The following is a 20,747-nucleotide window of genomic DNA, read 5'->3' on the forward strand; positions in this document are numbered from 1 at the left end:
TTATACATGGAGATCATATCCCCCTTTATGTATTATACATGGTGATCATATCCCCCCTTATGTATTATACATGGAGATCATATCCCCCCTTATGTGTTATACATGGAGATCATATCCCCCCCTTATGTGTTATACATGGAGATCATATCCCCCCTTATGTATTATACATGGAGATCATATCCCCCCTTATGTATTATACATGGTGATCATATCCCCCCTTATGTATTATACATGGAGATCATATCCCCCCTTATGTATTATACATGGAGATCATATCCCCCCTTATGTATTATACATGGAGATCATATCCCCCCTTATGTATTATACATGGAGATCATATCCCCCCTTATGTATTATACATGGAGATCATATCCCCCCCTTATGTATTACACATGGAGATCATATCCCCCCTTATGTATTATACATGGAGATCATATCCCATTTAATCTCCTCTTCTCAAGAGACAATTCAGTTCCTCTAATCTTTCCTCATAGCTGATCTCCTCCAGCCTCTTATCAGTTTGGTTGCCCTTCTCTGTACTTTCTCCAGTTCCCCAATGTTCTTTTTGTGAATTGGTGCCCAAAACTGAACTGCATATTCCAGATGAGGTCTTACTAATGACCACCCCACTGTCAAAGTATACCACGTCCACCGCCAGCCCTCTGTCCAAGTATACCACGTCCACCGCCAGCCCTCTGTCCAAGTATACCACGTCCACCGCCCCCCCTCTGTCCAAGTATACCACGTCCACCGCCACCCCTCTATCCAAGTATACCACGTCCACCGCCACCCCTCTGTCCAAGTATACCACGTCCACCGCCACCCCTCTGTCCAAGTATACCACGTCCACCTCTACCCCTCTGTCCAAGTATACCACGTCCACCTCTACCCCTCTGTCCAAGTATACCACGTCCACCTCCACCCCTCTGTCCAAGTATACTATGTCCACCTCCACCCCTCTGTCCAAGTATATCATGTCCACCTCCACCCCTCTGTCCAAGTATACCACGTCCACCTCCACCCCTCTGTCCAAGTATACCACGTCCACTGCCACCCCTCTGTCTAAGTATAGCACGTCCACCTCCACCCCTCTGTCCAAGTATACCACGTCCACTGCCACCCCTCTGTCCAAGTATACCACGTCCACTGCCACCCCTCTCTCCAAGGTTTTGCTCACCTCCTCAAAAAAAGAAATCAGATTTGTTTGACAACTTCTGTCTTTCATGATTCCATACTGTCTGTTGCTTAAAATATTTTTTTCCAGCAAGAACTCATCTATGTGGTCTTTTATTAAACTCTCCAGTATCTTCCCAATTATAGAAGTTAAACTAACAGGTCTATAATTACTTGGTAAAGATTTTGACCCCTTTTTAAATATTGGCACCGCATTGTCCTTACGCCAATCCAGTGGTACTATGCCAGTCATTAAAGAGTCCCTAAAAATTAGAAGCAATGGCTTTGAAATGACAGAGCTCAATTCTGTAAGGACCCGTGGGTGTATGCCATCCGGTCCAGGTGCTTTATTCACCTTTATTCTATCTAAATATTTTTGGATCATATCAATTGTGAGCCAATGTGGATCATTTGGAGCTGTGTCAATACCATGCCCATTATGGACAAGAGCTCCCCCATGCTCCTTTGTATACACTGAGCTGAAGAAGGTCTCCCTGGACCCTGCATTCCCACAGTACACAGACCATGGAAATGCAATTACTTTAGTAAATATAAATTGCTAAATACCTTTTCTCATCAGAAGTATATAGCAGTCTTGTGACTTCTATCAGTGTCCAACCGAGCACTGGTTAAAAATGGTTAGGAGTTTTCATTCTGCTCTTGGAGGATGCAGAACCCCTGACCTCTGGCTGATCACAAGCACTCTCCCAAGGGAAAAAAAAACTCTCTAGCAATACACACTAAACTGAGCATGTGCAGAATGGCTACAGTTTAGTCTGTCTTATCAGATAAGAGGTGGATATTTGAACAAAAAGGATCTGAGAACACAGGATCAAATGGCCTTTTTACACAATGAAGAGGATTGACCCCTTAGGTTCCACAGTGAGTATAACCAGCATGCTTTACTGCATATACAGACTGATTTTACTGTTGTGGGTTTAAGCTGCCTGTGGATGGTGCCAAGTCAGCAAGTGACTATACTGTCCAGACAGACTGGGTCTAAGGAGGTATGTCAATGCATAAAATGGCATTTGAAACTGAACAAACATTATACAAGTGTTGGATGTTATGATGTACTGCCGTCGGTTTGTTTTTGTTTTGTTTTTTTAAATGTGTTGACCGCTCAGGGTAAAGTTGAGCCCTTGCTTGACATTTGCACCCAGTCGGCCTAGGGAGCGATCCACTATATAGGACCTAAGAGCAGTAGGAAATTTTGAATTGTGTGTTAGCTATGGGAATTGCATTTAATGAGTACAAAACGTAATGACCAATATGGCACATGTATTGAAGCTTAGTGAATTAAGCTGCGCCTGACATCACTTAACGATCCACATCATTTTCTTTTTGCCCTTTTTGTTTTCTAAATAGACGACTTTGCTTCATTTTTGGGAGAAAACATCTCACACAATGGCAGCGATTCATGAAAGCTTCAAGGGGTATCAGCCATATGAATTCACTACAATAAAGGTAAGCAAAGAATTCTATTCCAATGCCTGTTCTAACATCTGGACTCTAGGAAGGATATACTAAGCCTTTTGTGAGAAAATGTTTTTGTTTCTTTTTGTTTTTAGAGATTGAGTGGGGGAAATGTAAATTTTGTCAGGTTTTTATTACTCTTAGTATCCCTGTAAACGGGATTTTTCTTCACGCCCTGTCTCTGTGACACCCATACAAGAAATGGAGAGAAAGGAAAGCATGAACAGCAATAAAAACATGCCAGATGTTCTAACCCAGGGTTTCTCAACCAGAGTTCAATGGAACTCCAGGGTTCCTCCAGAGGTTGCTAGAGGTTCCTTGAGCAATTTCTGCCTCTCAGATTGGTTCTCGCTGACACCATTGATCTTTTTAGCTATCTATAAGGGGGGAATTCTTCTCACTGACCACAAGTGTAAGGAGCATTCTTACCTCTGACCATCACACTAATGTATCATGAATTGTAGATATAGTAATTATTACAAAGGGTTCCCTGATACCAGGAATTTCAAGGGTTCAGGGTTGAAAGGCTATTCTAACCCTTTTCTCACTCCAACATGTGCTTTGGTCCTCGGTTAGGATTTTATTGCTCAATAATTCTTTAGGTGATGAGGGGAGCTGGATTATTCTGTGTAGATTCATTTCAAAAGGCTTTGAGCAGGGGCGGACTGACCATTTGGAAACTCGGTCACTGCCCGAGGGCCCGGGGTCAGTAGGGGGCCCCATGAGATGCCCCTGGTACCTTTTTCATAGGCTTTTTTAAGTTTGGGCAAGGACACAGGGGCCCCATGATCCCCTATTGCCCGGGGCCCCATGAGTTGTCAGTCCGCCCCTGGCATTGAGTTTTTAGTTTGGAGTTGACTGGTAGCTCTGGTTGTCAGGACTTTGTATAGGACTTCTGAGGATGGAATACCTAAAGGATAGAAGCATCACCCCAAGTATAAAGGCTCAGAATGATATTTTATTTAAAATCGACGAGAAAAATCCAATGCATCGCAAAGGGTGTAAAAATCTTCCTTCATCAGGGCTGAATGAAAGAATGAAATCTGGAATGGGCAAAAATATCAGAAAGACAGGCACTTTATTGCTGACAGTCCCGTTGTAAACATGAATTCATTTCTCCAAATGTAATTCTTTGGAGCCTATTTGGTCCTGAAGAAGAGGGACTTCCACAACCCTTAAGTCTTCGGACACACTGAATCCAACTTTGAAATCACTTGAAGGTGCGACTTGGAAGACATCTGTGCGACTTTATGCACAGATGTCTGTGCAAGTTCTACCTGAACTTGCAAAATGTAATACACGAAGTACTTGCAAAATTGGTGCGACTCCAACGGAGCCAGAGTCACACCAATTTGACCTCTTCCTTTGCAGACAATAGAGTGCGACTTGTCATGTGACTGAGGACTAAAGCATGTTGATTTCATCTTGGCAATTTTAAAGTGATACCAGAATGTCTCTTTTTTTTTATTAAATAAAATAACAAGCATGGCATACTTACATAGTCTGGCTGAAAAAATACAAAAGTCCAGCCAGTTCAACCATTACAAAAAAAAGTTATAATCCTATACCCACAGTTGATCCAGAAGAAGGCAAAAAAACACCAGCAAAGCACGATCCAATTTGCTCCTGCAGGGAAAAAAATTCCTCCCTGATCCCCCGAAAGGCAATCGGATATTCCCTGGATCAACTTTACCTATAAATGTTATATCCAGTTATATTCTGTGTATCTAGGAAAGAATCCAGGACTTTTTTAAAGCAATCCACTGAGCTGGCCAGAACCAACTCTTGAGGGAATCTATTCCACATTTTCACAGCTCTCACTGTGAAGAAACCTTTCTGTATATGGAGATTAAATCTCTTGTGCTCCAGACGTAAAGAGTGCCCCCTTGTCCTCTGTGATGACCTCAGGGTGAATAGCTCTACACCGAGTTCACTATATGAACCACTGATGTATTTATACATGGAGATCATATCCCCCCTTATGTATTATACATGGAGATCATATCCCCCCTTATGTATTATACATGGAGATCATATCCCCCCTTATGTATTATACATGGTGATCATATCCCCCCTTATGTATTATACATGGATATCATATCCCCCCTTATGTATTATACATGGTGATCATATCCCCCCTTATGTATTATACATGGAGATCATATCTAGAGATGAGCGAATTATTCAAAAATTCGATTCGGCTGATTCGCCGAATTTGCGGAATAAATTTGATTCGATGCGAATTTATTCGCTGCGAATTTAACTTATTAAAAGGGTTTCTAGGCTTCAGAGAGCCTTTATATTAGTGCAGAACACTGTACCTTTAATTTAAATGCCCTTGGAGTCTGCTGGGGAAGAGAAATAATACTGTCAGTCAGTATGACATGCAGATGAGTGCCGTCGATCTTAGAATCACCGCACACTTCACTCATTTGGGCAGTCACGGGGGAAGAAGAAGAAGAAGAAGAAGAATTATTCCAGTACAGCAAAAAGTGTATCTGCAGAGAGCTCCGCTATTTCTGACAGTTCCTTCACATTTACAGCGGTTGAAACATTGTATCTATTTGTTTCCGAATAAAAACATCTGTATCCTAAATGGAAACAAATAGATACAATGTTTCAACCGCTGTAAATGTGAAGGAACTGTCAGAAATAGCGGAGCTCTCTGCAGGGACACTTTTTGCCGGCTGTAGAAGGGATGAAAATCGGCCGATCGGGAAAAATTTGATTCGTGCATCCGAAGTTTGCTATTTTTCGGATTCGGTGCGAATCGAATTTTTCCTAATATTCGAAACGAATTCCACTTCGCCAAGTTCGATTCGCTCATCTCTAATCATATCCCCCCTTATGTATTGTACATGGAGATCATACCCCCCCTTATGTATTATACATGGAGATCACATCCCTCCTTATGTATTATACATGGAGATCACATCCCCCCTTATGTATTATACATGGTGATCATATCCCCCCTTATGTATTATACATGGAGATCATATCCCCCCTTATGTATTAAACATGGAGATCATATCCCCCCTTATGTATTATACATGGAGATCATATCCCCCCTTATGTATTATACATGGAGATCATAGCCCCCCTTATGTATTATACATGGTGATCATATCCCTCCTTATGTATTATACATGGAGATCATATCCCCCTTATGTATTATACATGGAGATCATATCCCCCCTTATGTATTATACATGGAGATCATATCCCCCCTTATGTATTATACATGGAGATCATATCCCCCCTTATGTATTATACATGGAGATCATATCCCCCCTTATGTATTATACATGGAGATCATATCCCCACTTATGTAATATACATGGAGATCATATCCCCACTTATGTAATATACATGGAGATCATATCCCCCCTTATGTAATATACATGGAGATCATATCCCCCCTTATGTATTATACATGGAGATCATATCCCCCTTATGTATTATACATGGAGATCATATCCCCCCTTATGTATTATACATGGAGATCATATCCCCACTTATGTAATATACATGGAGATCATATCCCCCCTTATGTAATATACATGGAGATCATATCCCCCCTTATGTATTATACATGGAGATCATATCCCCCCTTATGTATTATACATGGAGATCATATCCCCCTTATGTATTATACATGGAGATCATATCCCCCTTATGTATTATACATGGAGATCATATCCCCCCTTATGTATTATACATGGAGATCATATCCCCCCTTAATCTCCTATTCTCAAGAGAGAATAAATTCAGTTTCTCTAATCTTTCCTCATAGCTGAGCTCCTCCATGACCCTTATCAGTACTTACCTGCTTTGTGCAGTAGTTTTGCACACAGCTGATTCCCTTCTTTTGGGTCCACCGCTGGTGCTCTGGCTTCTCCCCCTCGAGCAGTGCCCCAGAGAAATCTGCTTGCCCTGGGGGGCTCCGCTGCATGTTTGCTCCTGAGCCATAAGACACATACAGGTGCGGCTCTGCCCCACCCCATTTTCCGCTCTCTCATTGGCTCACTGGCTGTGATTGACAGCAGCTGGGGCCAATGGGCTCCCATTGCTGTTATAGCCAATGAGGAGGTAGAGTCCCCATGCAGCCAAGGCTTTTGTGAACATCGCTGGATCGGAGGGGGCTCAGGTAAGGATTAAGTGGCGGCTCTGCACACAAAAGGTAAAAAACCTTGAGCCTGTAGAACCACTTTAAAGCCCAAGTCTAAAGAACTTGAAAATTCTCCCTTGCAATGGGGTTGTCCCTGCACTGCAAGGGTTAAATGCTGTTTAGGTCTAGGGGCCAGAGAAAAGATTATGTAGTTACCTAATATCAAAAACTGTGCCACGCTCCACTTAAAACTATAGATATATATGCAAATATACAGAAAGTCTTCCAACATAAAGATATCCAAGTGTTTGCATCACATCCGTGATTCCATGCAAACAATATGTTATAACAAATCAAGTGTTCCTCAGTTCACCTTCGGTGTTTAATGCCAAACCAGCACTTGTGCACCTCCACCAGTTGTGCTCTCACATTATATATATGACCCAACTGTTAAGCAAGGTCATATAAATCCCGTGTCCCTATATGGGATTATGTAAAGATAGGATTAGTATCCAACAGGTCTGGATCCCCTTCGCTCCTCTAATTGTCCTCCTCCATATGAATAATGTGTAGATGCGCTTTTTGCAAAAACAATTGCTCCAAATGTCGCTAGCAGTTCTGACATGTATTGCCAGCCGGTACCTCTCACTGTCCATCAAGCGGCATGACGTCAAAGCCTCTCCCCTACACGTTACGCCACCGGGTCACGGGGCTTCATCAGGCGGACATTCCCCCTGATGAAGCCACGTGTGCCGGTGGCGTAACGTGTAGGGGAGGGGCTTTGACATCACGACGCTCGACGGTTGGGTCATATATATAAGGTGAGAGCACAACTGGTGGAGCTGCACAAGTATTGGTTTGGCATTAAACACCAGAGGTGAACTGAGGAACACTTGATATATCACATTGATTGCATGGAATCATGGATGTGATACAGACACTTGGATATATTTTATGTTGGAAGACTTACTGCATATTTGCATATATATTGTTAGTTTTAAGTGGAGCACAGCACAGTTTTTGATATTTTATATTGGTGGCACATTTGTATGAGTATGTGTATGGTGCAAGCGATCTGCTAATCACATAGGGTAATTATTCACATATCACATTTTGGCATAGCAGCTCACAAGCTTTTATTTCATGATTTGCTTACCTGATCCTCTGTTGCTCTGCACTGCTAGACTAGACTCCACGGCATCTTCTCCCCCATGCTCCAGCAATCTACGGTCTTGATGTCATCAACACTGATGCAGGGTCTATTGCTGTGCATTTGACGTGATCATGCCGAGGGACATTTCATCACTGAAACACCATCTACCTGGGGAGCGGAGGATCAGGTAAGTAAAAGTGCTTATCGTCTAGACCAGCAATGGGCAAACTACGGCCCGCGGGCCGTATACGGCCCGGCGGACCTTTTAATCCGGCCCGCAGAGCTAGGCTCCCGCTAGGCTCCTCTCACAGTCCGCCCTGAAGACCGGTGTAGCATGAAAATCTGTCTCCTATGAGGATCTGTCCCCCTCGACGTATCTGCGCATGTGCCAGAGATCGCCGATCGGCTGCTAATGCCTGAAACTGGCACATGCGCAGATACGTCGAGGGGGACAGATCCTCATAGGAGACAGATTTTCATGCTACACCGGAACGGCGCGGGAACACGGCAAGAGGAATGCGCGGAGCAAAGGTAAGTGAATTGACACAGGGGGGACTTGGGGACTTAATATGGGGAATGAATTACTATAGGGGGGATGAATTATTATGGGGGATGAATTACTATGGGGGATGAATTACTATATGGGGGATGAATTACTATATGGGGGATGAATTACTATGGGGGATGAATTACTATATGGGGGATGAATTACTATATGGGGGATGAATTACTATATGGGGGATGAATTACTATATGGGGGATGAATTACTATATGGGGGATGAATTACTATGGGGGATGAATTACTATATGGGGGATGAATTACTATGGGGGATGAATTACTATAGGGGGGATGAATTACTATGGGGGATGAATTACTATATGGGGGATGAATTACTATGCTTACTATGGGGGAATATTACTATACTTACTATGGATGACACATACACATCATTCATCTACTCTTGGTCCGGCCCCCGGGTCCAATATATGAACCCATTGCGGCCCTCAAGTCAAAAAGTTTGCCCACCCCTGGTCTAGACTAAGCCAGCAATCAACCCTTGCAGTGTAAGCAGAGTCAACTCTTTCAGTGTAGGCGCAGTCAACCCTTGCAGTGTGGGCGCAGTCGACCCTTGCAGTGTGGGCGCAGTCGACCCTTGCAGTGTGGGCGCAGTCAGCCCTGGCAGCGTGGGCGCAGTCAGCCCTGGCAGCGTGGGCGCAGTCAGCCCTGGCAGCGTGGGCGCAGTCAGCCCTGGCAGCGTGGGCGCAGTCAGCCCTTGCAGCGTGGGCACAGTCAGCCCTTGCAGCGTGGGCACAGTCAGCCCTGGCAGTGTGGGCACAGTCAGCCCTGGCAGTGTCTGTGCAGCCCCACTGCAAGGGAGAATTTTCTAAATTCCTAGATTTGGCCTTTAAACAGAATATAATTCTGGACTTTAATACATGGAGGTCACTTCTATCCTTTATCCTATATTTAAGTTTTTATTGCTGTCTGTGTCCCCATTTGAGAGAATTTTGCTTTCTTTTTTAGTGACAAGGTGTCGCCAGGACAGAAAGTGGTAGAATGTCTCTCCAATGGAGACAGAGACACCCACAAAGGTGCAGTTATTCAGGAGAAATGGAGAAGAAGTCTTCTGTTCTGGTGATACCTGTTCCCCTTAATTTTTTGTCCTGGTATTATCCAGATAGGAGGCAAGGGTAAATTTCTTCAGCAGGGACAGCAATAAAAACTCAACAGAAGTTCTGACTCCCATTCTGTTGACAATGAAAAAAACAAGTTTTGGCTGAAGCCACACTTTATTAAGATATTTTTGATTGAAAATGTGTATGCACTGGACCCAGGCGCCATCACTGAGTCATAAGTTATTTTGTCATCTGAGCACTTTTGGGCGATGAGTTATATTTTGAGACAATTTGTTCAGTTGTTAAAATATGTTCATTAATAAAATGTGTGACAAAAAACCTACGCAAAGAGATATTGGCAGTTTCCAGCTCCATTAATTACCAGCCTGTGTGGGCGTTCATCTAATGGCACGAGGGGAAAAATATTGTTTACTATTATAACACTTTCCAGGAGCCATCTCTTGTTTGGTTTCAGGTTATTTTTGTAGTCACGACTGAGAGCTGACTGATAAATAGATTATTTATCCAGCCAAGTTCGGAAACTGGAGCTCCTTCTCTACATCTTCAATTTGTTCTGAGAACAGCAAACATGTTCTGGAACGATGGCTGCTAGAGATGAGCGAATCGAAGTATCCGAAGTGGAATTCGAGTCGAATATCGGAAAAATTTCGATTCGTGCCGAATCCGAAAAACAGCCTAATTCGGACGCGCGAATCGAAATTTTTCCGAAAATGGCGGCTGACATGTGCGGCGACGGAGCGGGGATGTCGGGGAAGGCGCGCAGACAAGGCGCGCTGCCCCATAATGCATTCCTCAACGACATGTGATCGCATCAGCCAATCAGCAGCCAGCCAGCCAGCACTGTGTAATGGTCGAGGTATATATAGCGGCCATTTTGGAAATCTTCATTTGCCTGCAGTCATTGAACAGAGGCAGACCGCTCTGTACTAGGGACAGGGACAGAGTTAGGGCCACAGAAACGAGAATTGGGGACAGAGAGAAGTTACTTAGGGACAGAGAACCATTACTCAGGGACACAGACTTGTTAATGAGGGCCACAGAATCGTTATTTAGAGACAAAGAAACGCTAGTTAGGGCCACAGAATTCATACTCAGGGACAGACAGAATTTTCACTCAGTGCCAGAGAATTGTTACTTAGGGCCACAGAAACGTTATTAGGGCCACAGAATTTTTACTCAGGGACAGACAGAATTGTTACTGAGTGCCAGAGAATTGTTACTCAGGGACAGACAGAATTGTTACTGAGTGCCAGAGAATTCTTACTCAGGGCCACAGAATTCATTCTCAGGGACAGACAGAATTGTTACTCAGGGACAGACAGAATTGTTACTGAGTGCCAGAGAATTGTTACTCAGGGACAGACAGAATTGTTACTGAGTGCCAGAGAATTGTTACTCAGGGACAGACAGAATTGTTACTGAGTGCCAGAGAATTGTTACTCGCACAGACACAAAATTGTTACTTGCACAGACACAGAATTGTTACTCGCACAGACACAGAATTGTTACTGAGTGCCAGAGAATTGTTACTCAGGGACAGACAGAATTGTTACTGAGTGCCAGAGAATTCTTACTCAGGGACAGACAGAATTGTTACTGAGTGCCAGAGAATTGTTACTCAGGGACAGACAGAATTGTTACTGAGTGCCAGAGAATTGTTACTCAGGGACAGACAGAATTGTTACTGAGTGCCAGAGAATTGTTACTCGCACAGACACAAAATTGTTACTTGCACAGACACAGAATTGTTACTCGCACAGACACAGAATTGTTACTCAGGGCCACAGAATTCATACTCAGGGACAGACAGAATTGTTACTGAGTGCCAGAGAATTGTTACTCAGGGACAGACAGAATTGTTACTGAGTGCCAGAGAATTGTTACTCAGGGACAGACAGAATTGTTACTGAGTGCCAGAGAATTGTTACTCGCACAGACACAAAATTGTTACTTGCACAGACACAGAATTGTTACTCGCACAGACACAGAATTGTTACTCAGGGCCACAGAATTCATACTCAGGGACAGACAGAATTGTTACTGAGTGCCAGAGAATTGTTACTCAGGGACAGACAGAATTGTTACTGAGTGCCAGAGAATTGTTACTCAGGGACAGACAGAATTGTTACTGAGTGCCAGAGAATTGTTACTCGCACAGACACAAAATTGTTACTTGCACAGACACAGAATTGTTACTCGCACAGACACAGAATTGTTACTCAGGGCCACAGAATTCATACTCAGGGACAGACAGAATTGTTACTGAGTGCCAGAGAATTGTTACTCAGGGACAGACAGAATTGTTACTGAGTGCCAGAGAATTGTTACTCAGGGACAGACAGAATTGTTACTGAGTGCCAGAGAATTGTTACTCGCACAGACACAAAATTGTTACTTGCACAGACACAGAATTGTTACTCGCACAGACACAGAATTGTTACTGAGTGCCAGAGAATTGTTACTCAGGGACAGACAGAATTGTTACTGAGTGCCAGAGAATTGTTACTCAGGGACAGACAGAATTGTTACTGAGTGCCAGAGAATTGTTACTCAGGGACAGACAGAATTGTTACTGAGTGCCAGAGAATTGTTACTCAGGGACAGACAGAATTGTTACTGAGTGCCAGAGAATTGTTACTCGCACAGACACAAAATTGTTACTTGCACAGACACAGAATTGTTACTCGCACAGACACAGAATTGTTACTCAGGGCCACAGAATTCATACTCAGGGACAGACAGAATTGTTACTGAGTGCCAGAGAATTGTTACTCAGGGACAGACAGAATTGTTACTGAGTGCCAGAGAATTGTTACTCAGGGACAGACAGAATTGTTACTGAGTGCCAGAGAATTGTTACTCGCACAGACACAAAATTGTTACTTGCACAGACACAGAATTGTTACTCGCACAGACACAGAATTGTTACTGAGTGCCAGAGAATTGTTACTCAGGGACAGACAGAATTGTTACTGAGTGCCAGAGAATTGTTACTCAGGGACAGACAGAATTGTTACTGAGTGCCAGAGAATTGTTACTCAGGGACAGACAGAATTGTTACTGAGTGCCAGAGAATTGTTACTCGCACAGACACAAAATTGTTACTTGCACAGACACAGAATTGTTACTCGCACAGACACAGAATTGTTACTCAGGGCCACAGAATTCATACTCAGGGACAGACAGAATTGTTACTGAGTGCCAGAGAATTGTTACTCAGGGACAGACAGAATTGTTACTGAGTGCCAGAGAATTGTTACTCAGGGACAGACAGAATTGTTACTGAGTGCCAGAGAATTGTTACTCGCACAGACACAAAATTGTTACTTGCACAGACACAGAATTGTTACTCGCACAGACACAGAATTGTTACTCGCACAGACACAGAATTGTTACTCAGGGCCACAGAATTCATACTCAGGGACAGACAGAATTGTTACTGAGTGCCAGAGAATTGTTACTCAGGGACACCTAATCGTTGAATTAAATAGTATGTCAGACAACATGCAGAGGAGTGGCAGAGGAGGCAATGTTTTAGGAGCGAGCAGACGTGGCAGCAGAGGAAGGGGTCGAGGCAGCAGTATTCGCAGCCAGAGGCCAGTGCTCCCGGTGTCATCCAGCGGTCGTGTCTCCACCGACAACCCTGCCGTCATTGATTGGTTGGCTCGGTCGTCTTCCTCTTCCCAGGTCACCTCTGACACCTACAGCCAACGGTCGGTGGGTACGTCAGACACAACCGTTAGTTGGCATGGCCCGGGAGCAAGCCCACTGAAATCACGTGTCCTCTACCTGCCCCTGTCCTTTGCTGTTCCCTCACCAAGCGAAGTATCGCATGCTGTGGGCTCAGCCCCACTGTACAGTGAGGAAGAGCTAACAGAGGGCGGTCAGGAACGGGGGGAGACATCGGCCTTTTCAGCAGCCAAGCGAACAAGTACTGGCGAGGAGAGTGGCTCGGTAGCCGGTCTAGAGACAGGTCTGTCTCCTGACCCAGACGCAGCCGAGGGGGCTAGTAGTGAGGCGGAGACCCTACTTGATGATGAGGAGGTTGATCGCACTTGGCAGCCTCGTCGTCATCAGGCAATTTCTTCCGCATCATCAGGAGAAGAGGGTGGCAGCTTGGCAGCGAGCAAAACAGTCGGTGGGTTGCCCAGGAGACAGCAGCAGGGTCGCATCAGTGTCAGTGGAGCCAAACGTCCACGGAGTAGAGCACCAGCTCCACTGCAGCCTACCACCACGGCCAGTAGTGGTGCCGGTGCGCACGGAGGAAGTAGCAGTCAGCCAGTGAAGAGTAGCGGGGGCAAAGTTTCCTACTCGGTGGTGTGGCAATTTTTCCTCAAGCCGCCCGAGGAAGTAAACGTAGCCGTATGTCGACTATGTGGCCAGAAATGCAAGCGTGGCCAGGGGGCCCATGTTGGGACTACAGCGTTGCGTCAGCATATGCAGCGTCACCATTCGGTGGCCTGGGAAAACCGTGATAAACATACGGCGGTTCTGCCTGCCCCAGCCCCCGCTCCATCACCCGCTCCGTTACTTGCTCCGTCACCCGACGTCGTCAATCGCCCTCTATCAGCCAGTCAAGGCTCCAACACCTCTGCTGAGGGGAGTTGTCGCTCGTTGGCATCTTCCGCTCGTTCAGATGCTCCTTCTCCTGCTACTCCTCTTCTCGGATTCCGTCAACAGTCTTTCTTGGAATCCGTATCCAAGAGACAACAGTTTGCGAGCACGCACCCGACGGTGCAAAAGCTGAACGTCCTCCTGTCCAAGTTGCTGGTGCTGCAGTCCCTCCCTTTCCAACTGGTGGACTCAGCACCTTTCCGAGAAATGATGGCTTGTGCCGCGCCGCGGTGGAGAGTGCCAAGCCGTCATTTCTTTGCCCAAAAGGCAGTGCCAGCCCTGCATTCACATGTAGAAGAGATGGTGGGCCAGTCTTTGAGCATGTCGGTCTCTGCCAAAGTGCACGGCAGCGCCGACGTGTGGAGCTGTAACTACGGTCAGGGACAGTACATGTCATTTACGGCCCACTGGGTGAACGTGGTGCCGGCACAGCCGCACCAGCAACTTGGACAGGTCACGACGCTTTTGCCTCCACGTTTGCACGTCCTTGGTCCAGCAAGCATGTCCGCCTCTACCACCTCTTTTTCCGCCGTGTCCTCAGCCGCCACCCCCGTGCCAAGTCCCATTACCCGACCGGCATATCACATGTGCAGGGCGCAACGGTGTCACGCTGTGCTGCACCTGGTATGCCTTGGCGAACGTAGTCACACAGGGGAGGAACTGCTGAGTGTAATGAACAGAGAAATCGACAGATGGCTGTCTCCGCGCAAACTAAAAATCGGAACCATGTTGACTGACAACGGAAAGAACATGGTGTCTGCTCTGCGTCAAGGAAGGTTGTGCCATGCGCCATGCATGGCTCACGTGTTCAATCTGGTTGTCAAGCGGTTCCTAAAATCCACCATCCCACTGCAAGACATCCTTAAAATGTCACGTAAACTGTGCATGCATTTCAGCCATTCCTACACCGCAAAGAACACCCTCATTGAGCTGCAGCGGCAGAACGGAATTCCACAGCATCGCCTGATCTGCGACGTTGCAACAAGGTGGAATTCAACCCTACACATGTTAGACCGCCTTTACGAGCAGCGAAAGGCCATCACCGATTTCCTGATGTTACAAGCGGATAAAGGTACTCCCCTGTGTAACTTAGATGTCAGCCATTGGCAGCTCATGCGTGACACCTGCCGCTTGCTCAGGCCCTTTGAGGAGGCCACGCTATTCGTGAGTCGGCAGGACTATGGGATGAACGACGTCATTCCTCTGTTGCACGTCCTGGAACAAATGCTGTTAACAATGGCTGGTCAGGGTGCGGTAGACGTGGCGCACAGATCTCAACGCCACATGACCCCTGTGGGGGCAGGACAGGAAGAAGAGGAGGAGGTAGAGGAGGACATTTGTGCTCAGGAATTATTGAGTGAAATGGGTGGTTTTTCCACTCAGCGGACAGGAGTGGAGGAGCAGGAGCATCTGGTAGAGGAGGAGGAGGAGGAGACAGAGGACCCAGACGCACCGTGGCAGTATGCTGTGGAGATGGAGGCAGGGAGTCCCTCGCATTCCTTGGCACAAATGGCCCATAGCATGCTCGGTTGCTTGCGTAGCGACAGCCGAATAATAACCATCAGACAGAGGGATGACTTTTGGCTGTCCACCTTGTTGGACCCTCGCTACCGGTCCAAAATGGTGGCCTTTTTCACACCTGCTGAGAGGGAGGCCAAAATTACGTACTATAAAAACCACCTATGTAGTCAGTTGGTCTCTGCCTTTGTGCGCCAACGTCCATCCTCAGACACTGTGGGCCCTGTGCGCTCGCGTTCCGCTGGCATGGCAGCAGGGGAGGGGTGGGGTGGTAGGAGCAGTGGCAGCTCCACCAGCAGTGGCTGCCTCAGTCTGCAGTCGATGATGAGTAGCTTTCTTCACCAGCGCAGTGAGGAAACTACTAACCAGCCGCAGCAGCAGCAGCAGCATCAGGTGGACCTGGAGCAGGAGCTCAAACAACAGGCTTGGGCCTACTTGGACAGCACCCTGCCAACCGAGGTAGACAATCCCCTTGACTACTGGGCAACGAAACTTGACCTTTGGCCCCAACTAGCTGAATTTGCCCTTGAAAGGCTGTCATGCCCGGCCAGTAGCGTGGCATCGGAGCGCGTGTTTAGTGCGGCAGGAGGTATTGTAACTCCGCGGAGGACACGACTGTCCACCCAAAGTGTGGAGAGACTCACGTTTGTGAAAATGAATCAGGCGTGGATTAGTCTGGATTTCAAACCACCAGTTCCTGACACAACTGACTAAATCCGCCATGAATCATGCCTCAAACATGTGCCACTTTCAGGTCTCCTCACACTGCTGGTGTGTTTAATTTTTTGACATAGGGTGCTGGCAGATTACGGGCCTCCTATAGCTGCTGCCAGGCCCCTAATCTGCCATAGGCCCCTATATACCGCCTCCTCATGCTGCTGCTAGGTCCAGAGTCTCTCATGGGTCCCTGTACGGCCTCCCATTGCTGCTGTCTCCATCGCCACACTCTGCTGCCATGTGCCACTTTCAGGTCTCTTCACACTGCTGGTGTGCTAAATTTTTTGACATAGGGTGCAGGCAGATTACGGGCCTCACATAGCTGCTGCCAGGCCCCTAATCTGCCATGGGCCCCTATAAACCGCCTCCTCATGCTGCTGCCAAGTCTAGAGTCTCTCATGGGTCCCTGTACGGCCTCCCATTGCTGCTGTCTCCATCGCCACACTCTGCTGCCATGTGCCACTTTCAGGTCTCTTCACACTGCTGGTGTGTTAAATTTTTTGACATAGGGTGCAGGCAGATTACGGGCCTCACATAGCTGCTGCCAGGCCCCTAATCTGCCATGGGCCCCTATATACCGCCTCCTCATGCTGCTGCCAAGTCCAGAGTCTCTCATGGGTCCCTGTACGGCCTCCCATTGCTGCTGTCTCCATCGCCACACTCTGCTGCCATGTGCCACTTTCAGGTCTCTTCACACTGCTGGTGTGTTAAATTTTTTGACATAGGGTGCAGGCAGATTACGGGCCTCACATAGCTGCTGCCAGGCCCCTAATCTGCCATGGGCCCCTATATACCGCCTCCTCATGCTACTGCCAAGTCTAGAGTCTCTCATGGGTCCCTGTACGGCCTCCCATTGCTGCTGTCTCCATCGCCACACTCTGCTGCCATGTGCCACTTTCAGGTCTCTTCACACTGCTGGTGTGTTAAATTTTTTGACATAGGGTGCAGGCAGATTACGGGCCTCACATAGCTGCTGCCAGGCCCCTAATCTGCCATGGGCCCCTATATACCGCCTCCTCATGCTGCTGCCAAGTCCAGAGTCTCTCATGGGTCCCTGTACGGCCTCCCATTGCTGCTGTCTCCATCGCCACACTCTGCTGCCATGTGCCACTTTCAGGTCTCTTCACACTGCTGGTGTGTTTAATTTTTTGACATAGGGTGCTGCAAGATAACGGGCCTCACATAGCTGCTGCCAGGCCCCTAATCTGCCATGGGCCCCTATATACCGCCTCCTCATGCTGCTGCCAAGTCCAGAGTCTCTCATGGGTCCCTGTACGGCCTCCCATTGCTGCTGTCTCCATCGCCACACTCTGCTGCCATGTGCCACTTTCAGGTCTCTTCACACTGCTGGTGTGTTAAATTTTTTGACATAGGGTGCAGGCAGATTACGGGCCTCACATAGCTGCTGCCAGGCCCCTAATCTGCCATGGGCCCCTATATACCGCCTCCTCATGCTGCTGCCAAGTCTAGAGTCTCTCATGGGTCCCTGTACGGCCTCCCATTGCTGCTGTCTCCATCGCCACACTCTGCTGCCATGTGCCACTTTCAGGTCTCTTCACACTGCTGGTGTGTTAAATTTTTTGACATAGGGTGCAGGCAGATTACGGGCCTCACATAGCTGCTGCCAGGCCCCTAATCTGCCATGGGCCCCTATATACCGCCTCCTCATGCTGCTGCCAAGTCTAGAGTCTCTCATGGGTCCCTGTACGGCCTCCCATTGCTGCTGTCTCCATCGCCACACTCTGCTGCCATGTGCCACTTTCAGGTCTCTTCACACTGCTGGTGTGTTAAATTTTTTGACATAGGGTGCAGGCAGATTACGGGCCTCACATAGCTGCTGCCAGGCCCCTAATCTGCCATGGGCCCCTATATACCGCCTCCTCATGCTGCTGCCAAGTCCAGAGTCTCTCATGGGTCCCTGTACGGCCTCCCATTGCTGCTGTCTCCATCGCCACACTCTGCTGCCATGTGCCACTTTCAGGTCTCTTCACACTGCTGGTGTGTTTAATTTTTTGACATAGGGTGCTGCAAGATAACGGGCCTCACATAGCTGCTGCCAGGCCCCTAATCTGCCATGGGCCCCTATATACCGCCTCCTCATGCTGCTGCCAAGTCCAGAGTCTCTCATGGGTCCCTGTACGGCCTCCCATTGCTGCTGTCTCCATCGCCACACTCTGCTGCCATGTGCCACTTTCAGGTCTCTTCACACTGCTGGTGTGTTAAATTTTTTGACATAGGGTGCAGGCAGATTACGGGCCTCACATAGCTGCTGCCAGGCCCCTAATCTGCCATGGGCCCCTATATACCGCCTCCTCATGCTGCTGCCAAGTCTAGAGTCTCTCACGGGTCCCTGTACGGCCTCCCATTGCTGCTGTCTCCATCGCCACACTCTGCTGCCATGTGCCACTTTCAGGTCTCTTCACACTGCTGGTGTGTTAAATTTTTTGACATAGGGTGCAGGCAGATTACGGGCCTCACATAGCTGCTGCCAGGCCCCTAATCTGCCATGGGCCCCTATATACCGCCTCCTCATGCTGCTGCCAAGTCCAGAGTCTCTCATGGGTCCCTGTACGGCCTCCCATTGCTGCTGTCTCCATCGCCACACTCTGCTGCCATGTGCCACTTTCAGGTCTCTTCACACTGCTGGTGTGTTAAATTTTTTGACATAGGGTGCAGGCAGATTACGGGCCTCACATAGCTGCTGCCAGGCCCCTAATCTGCCATGGGCCCCTATAAACCGCCTCCTCATGCTGCTGCCAAGTCTAGAGTCTCTCATGGGTCCCTGTACGGCCTCCCATTGCTGCTGTCTCCATCGCCACACTCTGCTGCCATGTGCCACTTTCAGGTCTCTTCACACTGCTGGTGTGTTTAATTTTTTGACATAGGGTGCTGCAAGATAACGGGCCTCACATAGCTGCTGCCAGGCCCCTAATCTGCCATGGGCCCCTATATACCGCCTCCTCATGCTGCTGCCAAGTCCAGAGTCTCTCATGGGTCCCTGTACGGCCTCCCATTGCTGCTGTCTCCATCGCCACACTCTGCTGCCATGTGCCACTTTCAGGTCTCTTCACACTGCTGGTGTGTTAAATTTTTTGACATAGGGTGCAGGCAGATTACGGGCCTCACATAGCTGCTGCCAGGCCCCTAATCTGCCATGGGCCCCTATATACCGCCTCCTCATGCTGCTGCCAAGTCTAGAGTCTCTCATGGGTCCCTGTACGGCCTCCCATTGCTGCTGTCTCCATCGCCACACTCTGCTGCCATGTGCCACTTTCAGGTCTCTTCACACTGCTGGTGTGTTAAATTTTTTGACATAGGGTGCAGGCAGATTACGGGCCTCACATAGCTGCTGCCAGGCCCCTAATCTGCCATGAGCCCCTATATACCGCCTCCTCATGCTGCTGCCAAGTCTAGAGTCTCTCATGGGTCCCTGTACGGCCTCCCATTGCTGCTGTCTCCATCGCCACACTCTGCTGCCATGTGCCACTTTCAGGTCTCTTCACACTGCTGGTGTGTTAAATTTTTTGACATAGGGTGCAGGCAGATTACGGGCCTCACATAGCTGCTGCCAGGCCCCTAATCTGCCATGGGCCCCTATAAACCGCCTCCTCATGCTGCTGCCAAGTCTAGAGTCTCTCATGGGTCCCTGTACGGCCTCCCATTGCTGCTGTCTCCATCGCCACACTCTGCTGCCATGTGCCACTTTCAGGTCTCTTCACACTGCTGGTGTGTTTAATTTTTTGACATAGGGTGCTGCAAGATAACGGGCCTCACATAGCTGCTGCCAGGCCCCTAATCTGCCATGGGCCCCTATATACCGCCTCCTCATGCTGCTGCCAAGTCCAGAGTCTCTCATGGGTCCCTGTACGGCCTCCCATTGCTGCTGTCTCCATCGCCACACTCTGCTGCCATGTGCCACTTTCAGGTCTCCTTCACACTGCTGGTGTGTTAAATTTTTTGACATAGGGTGCAGGCAGATTACGGGCCTCACATAGCTGCTGCCAGGCCCCTAATCTGCCATGGGCCCCTATATACCGCCTCCTCATGCTGCTGCCAAGTCTAGAGTCTCTCATGGGTCCCTGTACGGCCTCCCATTGCTGCTGTCTCCATCGCCACACTCTGCTGCCATGTGCCACTTTCAGGTCTCTTCACACTGCTGGTGTGTTAAATTTTTTGACATAGGGTGCAGGCAGATTACGGGCCTCACATAGCTGCTGCCAGGCCCCTAATCTGCCATGGGCCCCTATAAACCGCCTCCTCATGCTGCTGCCAAGTCTAGAGTCTCTCATGGGTCCCTGTACGGCCTCCCATTGCTGCTGTCTCCATCGCCACACTCTGCTGCCATGTGC

General features: G+C 47.9%; 1 protein-coding gene across 5 annotated transcripts in view; it reads left to right on the forward strand.

Moving 5' to 3' along the window:
* ICA1 (islet cell autoantigen 1) overlaps window positions 1-20,747 on the forward strand; it is a 122,205-nt gene that overhangs the window by 70,327 nt on the left and 31,131 nt on the right. For all 5 annotated transcript variants that reach the window (XM_089664179.1, XM_089664178.1, XM_089664177.1 and 2 more), the window contains one exon: window positions 2,542-2,640. In XM_089664179.1, the coding sequence (XP_089520305.1) occupies window positions 2,542-2,640 (99 nt within the window). The remainder of the gene's footprint in view (window positions 1-2,541; window positions 2,641-20,747) is intronic.

The sequence above is a fragment of the Staurois parvus genome, unplaced genomic scaffold, assembly GCF_062004578.1.
Source record: "Staurois parvus isolate SC_StPar_1 unplaced genomic scaffold, SC_StPar_1.0 ptg001847l, whole genome shotgun sequence".
NCBI lineage: Eukaryota > Metazoa > Chordata > Amphibia > Anura > Ranidae > Staurois > Staurois parvus.